This window comes from Populus euphratica, unplaced genomic scaffold (genome assembly GCF_000495115.2).
Source record: "Populus euphratica unplaced genomic scaffold, PopEup_1.0 scaffold3.1, whole genome shotgun sequence".
Classification (NCBI taxonomy): Eukaryota; Viridiplantae; Streptophyta; class Magnoliopsida; order Malpighiales; family Salicaceae; genus Populus; species Populus euphratica.
The window spans coordinates 1,892,435-1,902,201 of record NW_011499847.1 but is presented as its reverse complement, the minus strand read 5'-3'; the positions used below and the strand labels follow the sequence as shown (position 1 = coordinate 1,902,201).

The window sequence follows — 9,767 nt, the reverse complement described above, 5'->3', positions numbered from 1 at the left end:
AAAACAAAATCTGCTTTTTTTACCCACTCTTTGTTTTTATATATGAATCAAACGGCGCCCCATCATTCTAGCTATGGGGATTCACGTACTAGATACCTATTTTCCCAAGATTGTGAATTTATTTTATGAACTAATGAAAAAAAAAAAAAATTTCCTGCACGATGTTGAAATTCTACATAATATCATTTCACGATCTTCTCAGGGATTTAAAGAGAAAAAATAAAATATATAAGGACTAAATTTCCATAATATTATTATTTTGAAATGAAAAGAAACAATACTAGTTTAATTGAGTGCTTGAATCTAATATAAAAAGGAAAACATGAGAAAAAAGTGAAAATTATTTTTCCTTAGCCGTGTTTGTTATTTAACGGCACAAGGTCAATTTGAAACTTCTGGAAACATTATAAGGTAATGTTGAATAATTTTAATGTAAAAGAACTTGAATAGAACATTTTGGAATCGAAGAGGACTAAAGTATGATTTATACAAAAAAGTAAGGTTTATCATCCAGATCGGACTAATTATGTATTTGGTCCTGTTAACTTTTTTTTCTCCTAATACGGCCCATATATTTATTTATTTGGCCACTCCCACTATCTAATTTCCATTCAATTTACTGTTACTCTCCTATATTGTCAAGAATCAACTGTACATTGGAGAAAATTAGACCGAAGAACCACATTAAGAAATTTGCTTGAATAGAGGAATCAAATAAATAAAAAGGACTAGAGGGGATCCACTAAAAATATAAAAATTACAAGGACCAAATATATTTTCAATTGACGTATAAAAATATATATATCTTATTAATTTAACCCCATCAGCGTAAACTTCAATTTTCGAAACTTAACCCCCGTTCGAATTAGCTGCAATTTTCCAAAGTTGAGTGGAAACTTCTGTAATTACATTAAAAAAATGGTAGAAGAGAGCAACGCGACTCCCTCTGTCTTTGCAAATATTTCTCCATTACTGGGCTCTTAGAAAAGCAAAACAAGATCATTTAACAATTCGCTGAGTTGATGACAGAAAATCGAGACCTGAGCTCCAATCACTTTTTACAAGGTCTCTGGTAACAGTGACATCTAGGAGATAGATAGGGCGGGCCAGTCTGTCTGAGAGAGAGAGAGAGAGAGGTTGTATTATACGTGTGGAGCTAAGTTGGGTTTTCTCTCACAGCTCATTTACTGTCCTTCCTGTTTTTTTCTCTTCCTCTCTGGTTCCTCCCAGAAACACTTTGTCTGTTTACGGACATTGAATACACACTCTTTCTTTGCTCTTTACTCCTCACCGCTGCTGCTTCCTTTCAGGGCATCATCAGTCCCTGCATTGTCTTCTTCTCCATTGCAATTACCAACTAAACCGCCGATCAAAGTAAAAAGAGTTACTCGAAGGGAATAAAAGAAGAGAGAGAGAAAGAAAGAAAGAAAGAAACCTTCATGGGTCACTTCTCTTGCTGCTTCTCCAGCCTCATTTCCACCCTCGTCATTCTTTTTCTTGTGAGTTATAAAGGTAATGATCCCACAAGAATGCTCTCTCCATTGTCACTAGCCAGACTCTCGCATTTTATTTACATATAAAAAACTACACCTTTTTAACTGGGTTCATTTTGCGGTTAAGGTAACCATTTTCTTTGTTAGGCTTATTCTTGTATAAAAAATCTGTCTTTGCTCTTAAGAAACCAAAACTCAACAGCATTTTGGATAGTTTCATGATTATATTTAGTTACTAATTAATACTTTGTTCCCATTCTCTTCAAGTCACAATCTTTCTCTGAGACGACCTAAAGGACCACGTTTTTAGGGGCCACCTATCTGTTGTCTCCATTTTCCTTGAAGGTTTTTGTATTTCCTGCTAATAGTTACCAACTAATGTGACCTCACATGTTTATACAGGTGGTGTACTGGCTGCTACGTTCACATTTGTAAACAAATGTGAGTACACAGTATGGCCTGGAATTCTTGCCAATGCTGGCAGTCCTAGACTTGACAGCACTGGATTTGAACTCCTAAAAGACTCTTCTCGTTCTTTTATAGCTCCAACAGGCTGGTCTGGTCGTTTCTGGGCTCGAACCGGCTGTAATTTTGACGAGTCTGGAACCGGGTCATGCTCAACTGGTGACTGCGGATCAGGTCAAGTTGAATGTAACGGACTTGGAGCTTCTCCACCTGCAACATTAGCAGAGTTCACGCTTGGGTCGGGTGGGCAAGACTTTTATGATGTTAGTCTTGTAGATGGGTACAATTTACCAATGGTTGTTGAAGGTAGTGGCGGGTCGGGTATGTGTGCTTCGACGGGTTGTGTTTCGGATCTTAATAGACAGTGTCCACAAGAACTGAGAAGTGGTGAAGGTGATGCGTGTAAGAGCGCGTGTGAAGCTTTTGGGAGCCCTGAGTACTGTTGTAGTGGCGCGTTTAATACGCCTGCCACTTGTAAACCTTCTGTTTATTCAGAGATGTTTAAGGCTGCTTGCCCTAAATCTTACAGTTACGCTTATGATGATGCTACTAGCACTTTTACTTGTAGTGGCGCTGATTATACAGTGACCTTTTGCCCTTCCTCTCCAAGGTAAAAGTTTTTTCTCTTGGCTCTAGTGTTGTTTTTATAGATTTGTAGATGTTTGATTTTTTTTTCTAGTTGGAAGTTATTCCTTGTTATGATGATTTAAAGATAAAAGTTAGTCTAACCCTCTCACGGTCAGGTTTTTTTATTGCATATAGCTGCGGGTGTCCTTGGGAAATCCCTTGTTTTGTTTGCCTTAACAATGACTTTGGGTGAAATCACAATGATGTTATCCAAATGTGGAAATATTAGGTGTTGCGGGCTAGTTGTCTTGGTGCTCTTTAACATCTTGTTTTTTGTAGCATCTGTGTTCTGGAAAGTGGATATAATCGTTTTCTGTTTGTTAACAATTTGGTGGAAAGCAAAATGGAAACAACTACCAGCACACTGGCAACGTGAAAGATTCCATTTTGAATTATAGTTTAGTTTGTTTGTTAATTGTTTTAGTTATCTAGGATTAATGGAGGTTGTTGGGTTGCATTCAATGCTGGCTTTTAATTTATACCAAAGAATCTGAAAAATAATAATTATTCCTGTTAGGATCTTAATAATAGTTTTCCGTGACATATGTGGTGTTGCAGTCAGAAATCTTCAAGCTACTCAACACCAGCGACGGAAGGAACAACAACATCACAGGGGTCTGGTACAGGATCCGGGCTGGAGTACGCGGGCACTGGTTCAGGTACTGAATCTGGGGTGGGATCTGGAGGAGAAACCATGCTAGCAGACGGGTCATGGTTAGCTGGTTTAGCCATGGGAGACTCATATAAAACTGCTTCTCCTTCTGCTCTACAATCAACAATAATGGCTTTTACCACATCTCTAGTCCTTATTGTTTCCTTCGTTTTCTTGTAGCACTAGAACCTTTCTCTCTCTTTCATGGCTCCTGCTCTCGAATGAAAATTCTTTACAGATTTGCAGCCTTGATGGGTGCTTGGATTTTGCCTTTGTCAGGAAGGCTGAGAGATTCTCTCATCCAGATTGTAAACCACCCACTTCCAAGATTATCTTCTACTGTTAAATTTTAAATGTTATATACGTAGAAAGTGTTGGTTTTTCAATTATATTATTTGAGGATTATTAGGTTCTCTTTTTGCTTTCATATGTTTATTCTCTTTTTGTGAGAGTTAAAGCTGCCGTTTAAAATCAAGGACAAGTTTCTGGTTTTGGTCTGCAATTTTGTTTTTGCTTTTCAATTCTTGTGTCCCAGGGATTGTAAAGAAAGAAAGATTATAGGTTTGTATTAAAATGTGATGAGTGTTATGTGAATACGTTAATGAGGTTGTTGGCTGTTGTCTAAGAAGAGTAGGATCTCTTTGCTGGAATTGCAAGTTTTTGTCTTTAGCTTTTTTGTCTTTTGCTTCTGAGTGAAGTGGATTTCTTTGAGGACCAATGCGTCATGGTATCATTTGTATTCAGTAAGAATTGTCAAGATGTATAAATTGTCAGGTCGGGCAAAAGCCAGATGGGAATCTATCATTTTGTTGACTTAAGAGGCGAATAAAGTGTAGCACAGTGGGATTCTTAATTGATTGTGTCTGCGCTAGCTGGTTTGAAGAATTTATCAATTCTTAATTGGTAGTGCCATAGGACTTTTCTGCCTGAAAATTGTATAAATCTATCATGTTCCATGCGTTCAATATCGTTCAATATTGAAACATTTTGTTGACAGTAACTAGATCCCATAATTTTATCAGATAGAACCTTCACCCATCGACCAGAAGCTGTTGGTTAGCAAATACTGGATATGTATCTTCATTGTATTGTGATGGTGAAGATTCAATATAATGATAAGCAGAAACTCATTGTGCTATAAAATCATATTACTTTGACGAATTTATAATGGGAGGTTAGCATTCCACAAGTTGATCTCATTTTGTAAGCTAAATTATCAGAATCACCAATCTTGAGAATAGATTTTGTACATTGAAATGACTTCTTTATTTTTCTTCTGGGTACTTCCATGGTGATTGTCATCGTATTTGCTGACCCTTCATGTTACCTGGAGAAGTTTTTCAACACAGCCTTGAATTATTTGGAGCCATCACAGAGATCAAGGTTCTAAATTCAACTGTCTGAGCAAAAATTTTCAACTTGAACAGTTAAAAGGCCATAAGAAACTAGAAAGCGATTTGTTCTTGAAAAATTTAAATGTGAAACTTGAGCCTGCTTAAAGCTAAAAGGGGACTGGTTAAATAATAAGTCGTTGAAGAGGCGGAAAAGCGTGCCACAAGCTGCCGGCTAAAGGCCTCCTAGAGGATGCATTCTGCTTTTAATTTATTGAGTGTTTGTCGAACGGCGTGAAGGGCATCATATAGGCATCCATCCACTAAATAAAAAAAAAATCTAAAAAATATAGTTTTATTAATTAAGTTTTAAATTTGCTCAATAAAAATTAATAATTCAGATTTTATAAATTTTAGAATTATTAAAAATTTATATGATTATTAAATTTAGAATTCATGAGATTAATAAAAGTGAGCATAACATGTTCAAATATTTATATTAATAAAAAAAACAAAAAAAAATTAAACTTCTCTTGATCGTCTTGCTGGAGTTATAGGAACGTGATAAATATTTTCATTCATTTTTTTAGGTATAATCATTGCTTCATGTTTTTTTAGCCATTTGGGTATTCTTATGTTTCTTTTAGCATAGAGATAGTCTCAATCAGATTAAAGGAAGAACATTCACACCAAAAGTGATGAATCAATGAAAATCTCTCGTCACCTGAACGAACTGCTCAACGTTGTAAATTGGTGGTTGTAGCGTTGTAATAAGAATCTGCAGTGACATTGGGCTCATAAAATGTAAGCTCTTCGTTGACATGACAGGTGTGGCCTGCCATAAGCCCAACCTTTGAACTTCTTTGATGGCCTTTTCTTAAAGAATCAAAACTCTAAAAAATGATCGTTAGCTCAAGGCTGAGGCCCAAACACTTGGCAATGCATCAGATTGCTATGCTCCAGCATCGTTAGAAATTCCATGTCAGTTCATGAGCAGTAAGCCATAACAAATATTTTTAATTTATAAAAAAAATTCTTACTATCGGCCTCGGTTGTTCCTCATATGGTGATAATGCTGTGACAGCGAGGTTTGTCACACATGAATGTTAAAATGTCTCTTTTCATCACTTAGACAGAATGAAAATGTTGAATTTGCAGTTCGGTTTCCATACTGCACACTTACTTTATATCCACCCAAGAAGCCAAAGAAGCTGTATGATCCATGATCATCTGGGCGACCAATTATCTCCCCACTTTTCCATTCTTTTAGCAGCTTGTCAACCACATCACCAGCCAGTAGGTTTTGAAGATTATAATCTGTAAGGCACATTTGATAGCACCCATTAGGATGGAGTGCAGTCCATGTAATGATCCCCATCCACAGCAAGATGGGAGAAGCCTTCTCTTAAAACTTGTTCTAGATAAATAGCCTGCAAAGTTGACACCACGAGCTGGTAATGTTAGAATTCAAATTTCCATTTTAAATTCTTGATATATAGAGAATAAAAAAAGAAGAATACTCTGGTGCTCCTGAGTTTCTGTATCAAATTTACTGCTGATATCTACTTCTGTAAGCCAAATGGAAAGTTAAGTGTAGCCAACTTGTCTAGAATAGCTTACATTAGAGGGAGATCTGGCATAGAAAAGTGACTCTCTAGGCCAATTCCATTCATTGATGCTCCTCCGCGTTCAGGTTCTCCTATCTTTGCAATGCAGATAACAACTGCTGCCTTCACATCAGTACAGGTTTCCAGCGCATTAATTAAATTCATTAAAAAAAAATGTTGCTAACGGGTCTGCTTCGTGTGCTGTCTGATTGAAATGTAAGGTGGCATCATGACCAATCCTTAATAAAAATCAAAGTGTAACGTTTCGTTGCTAGCATCCCAGTGTATAAAATCTTCTTTGTATTTGCTCATTAGGCTTTGAATCCGTGAGTTGACTGCTGATTTTATTGCAGAATCTGAAAGATTACGAACCCTTACCAGATTTTATCTCGGGTCTTCGCAGAAAATATTATGGCCTCTAGCTGTTATTTTGGTTGGCTCGAACGAGTTCCAGCATTTGGTCTGCTGTGGTATAGTTGACTTTCACTTGTTCGCGTTTTCGCATACCACTGAAGTTCGTTTTCAGAGACTGCTGCATTGAATCTCTCAACAAACCAGTTCCGAAACAATTAGAACAAAGTTTTTTAGTCAGTCTTCTAATCAGAAAGTAGTACTCTTTACCATTTATTCGATTTCCAATCTTATGTAAGACTAATATAAGGAATGAACTTACCTGGTAGGGTAAATTTCCAAGAATGGTACTTGCTATTGCAGATCCAGATGGGAAATCTTTTGAGATTTGTTCTATCGTAATGTAAGCTCCTTGCAACCTATCTCCATGACTATCTGGCGCATGTATTTTCACAGCACGCTTCCTTAAGCTGAGCTGCATCTTTCATCTGAAACTATTTCTGAGGTTTTGGCATTACAAATTTTCGGCAGACTAGGATTAAAAAACAAATCATGTTAGTCCATGAAAACATCTGTTATTTATGTCTTGCTGGTTTGTTTTCCATTGCTGCTAAGTACATGTACGATGTTTTGAATTAAATGTGTGATAGGAAAAGATAATAAAAATTATTGGAGCTTAAAAAATGGGTATAAATGAATAAAAGATATTATAGTAATTAAATAAATATAATAAATATAAATAGAGAAAAAGAAAAAGAGAAGAGATCTGAAAATTTTGAGAAATAACCGGCAGAATTAAAGGGAGAAAGAAGAAGAAAAATAAAAAAGAAAGAGATGAGGGAAATAGAGAGTTAGAGAAAATAAGTTTAAAGATAAAAGCTAGGTTTTTAAATGTATAAATTTGTGTTTTTTAAGTTTTAAATTTTTATTTTGAGAAATATTAAGGTTTTGAAGATTTTGTTTTTGGTTTATTGATGAATTGGTTTGAATGTTATGTTTTGATTGTTATGGATGATTAGCTGTTTAGTTGATTTTGAAAGATTTTAGGTAAAGATAATGATTTTAAGTTATAATTCATGTAAATAGTGAATTTTAAATTAGAAATCAGGAGATAACAGTGAGTTTTCTATGAAAATTACAATATAGGTAATTTCTAAACTTTGAAAAAATTACAAATTGATCCCTGGAGCATATTTCAAGATTTTGGATAGAATAAAAAATGAATATGGACAGAATTCCAATATAGTTATGAATTTTTAACACTAAATTTGGTCCTTTCATTTAACAAAAATTACAATTTGACCTTAAAAATTAGAAAAAAATTCCATAATAGTCCCCAGAGCATAATTAAAGATTCTGGACAGAAATGAGGATGGATTATGGACATAATTCCATTATAGTCATGAATTTATGATATTTTTAGTTTGGTCCTCTAATTTGACGAAGTTACAACTGACTCTTAAAAATATGATAAATTTTATATTGATCCTTAGCTATAATATTAGCTTTTGCAGATTGGTTTGATGAATAAATGAGGATTATTTAATGAATTATTATCAATTTTATTATTTGTTTTATTATGAAATAAATTTCAAAAAAATTGTTTAATTTTGGGTTTTTAGAAAAAAAGTATTAATTTAGTTTAAAAATATATAGGGTTATGCAATAGACTCTTAGTTAAGTGTATTAAATAAGTTATATTTCTTTTGAGTTATTTTTTAATGTTTTTTTTTTGTATTTAGATAATTATGATATCTTATTGGCGAGATATTAATAGGATTTCTTTTGGTATCTGCTTTCGAGTTATGTTTGCTTTCGAGTCAAGTGACTAAATGATTTTTCATATGCATGAGAAATATTACAAATATTTGAGTTGTTAATATGAATTGGATCATGCTTCTTGTTAATATATATATATATACATTGATTATTATCTTTATTATGATAAAGCATGATCAATTGTTGAATATGAATTCTTGATATGAACCAAAATATATTTTAAATTGGCTTCTGAATTGATAGCTCTTTATTTGATTGATGTCATGAGTTGAGATCTAAGATATGAATATGTATGTTTGATTATGATTATAAACCTATAATATGCAATTTAGAATTTCTATGCTAACAAGGTAGTGCTAGTCTTTGTACACATTGTATCCAAATCCTAGTTTGTTGGGGGAACCTGTGTGAATTGATCATCCCATAGGACGAAACCTCATACTCATTACATTTTGATTTTCTGACAAACATTATCTTATGATATTCTTGTTATGGTCTAATTGAGAAACCTTCTTATAAAAACCTAAAGCCATAATTGTATATATATTCTCATTATTGTATTACCTTATATGTGTATATTGAACGTCATCTGTTTATTAAGTTGTTGAACTCAACCTCTTGTTATTTATCTTTTTAGACTTATAGGTTATTAGCGGGTCATTTTTTGTTGAACTTTCAGAATTTTTTTTTTGTTGAAATAAATATTTTTTTTATGTTTAGATAGCGCTCTATAATTATAAATTTATATTAACTCTTGTATTACGACAATCAAATTATTATAAAGTTATTTTTATTATTAGTATTGCGTTGAATTCTGATTGAGTTATTTAAAGAATAAGTTTGTATATAAATTTAAATTCATATAGATATTAAACTTTTTAAAAAAATCTTATTTATATGCTGGTTATGAATATGCGAGAAAATGATTGAAATGAAACATGCAATTGTAATGTTGATACTTTTGTCAGAGTTCCCTGTGTAACCAATACAAAAACAGAAACATGTCTCCAATAAAGTAACAGAGGTGTCCACATTTTACATGATTGTTTAATGTCAGGACAACCCAACATTAGAGTCATACTAATCCAGACAATTTACTATTCGTATAACAAGGTTTTGAGTTTACGAGAAAGTATAGCATTGATAAACTTGAAGGTGCATCAAGAATGAATCCTCCCTTGAGAAATGACCAGCATCCATTCTTGGCAAAACAGTCCCCACACAATCATATGTGGAATTATTATCTGCCATTAGGCTTGCAGTTACTAGAGTTGAATCTGCACCATGTATCTTGACCCAAACTGCCTTGCACCGAAATTGCACACACCTCAGGGAGCATCCCACAATACAGAACTCAAAAAATGATGTTTGGAAACAATTTTCCTGATAGCATATACAGTTCACAGCATCAATGTTTGCATAATGGCATGACGTGTGAAGCTTGGCCCTTGATGAGTATATT

The 9,767-nt window shown here is 34.0% G+C and overlaps 1 protein-coding gene and 1 pseudogene across 2 annotated transcripts; one reads left to right on the top strand and one right to left on the bottom strand.

Annotated features, from left to right (window-relative positions):
• Positions 1–909: 909 nt before the first annotated feature.
• On the top strand, positions 910–3,725 carry LOC105141065 (pathogenesis-related protein 5-like). 2 transcript variants are annotated; one of them, XM_011048157.1, is made up of 3 exons: positions 910–1,512; positions 1,896–2,568; positions 3,141–3,725. In XM_011048157.1, the coding sequence occupies exons 1-3, from the start codon at positions 1,440–1,442 to the stop codon at positions 3,415–3,417; spliced, it is 1,023 nt and encodes a 340-aa protein (XP_011046459.1). In that variant the 5' UTR covers positions 910–1,439; the 3' UTR covers positions 3,418–3,725. The 2 variants fall into 2 exon arrangements, with proteins under 2 accessions (XP_011046459.1, XP_011046468.1); XM_011048166.1 differs by having other exon boundaries at positions 919–1,512; positions 3,144–3,725.
• Positions 3,726–5,661: 1,936 nt separating this feature from the next.
• LOC105111075 (probable endo-1,4-beta-xylanase C) lies at positions 5,662–7,007 on the bottom strand (annotated as a pseudogene).
• Between the last annotated feature and the right edge of the window lie 2,760 nt (positions 7,008–9,767).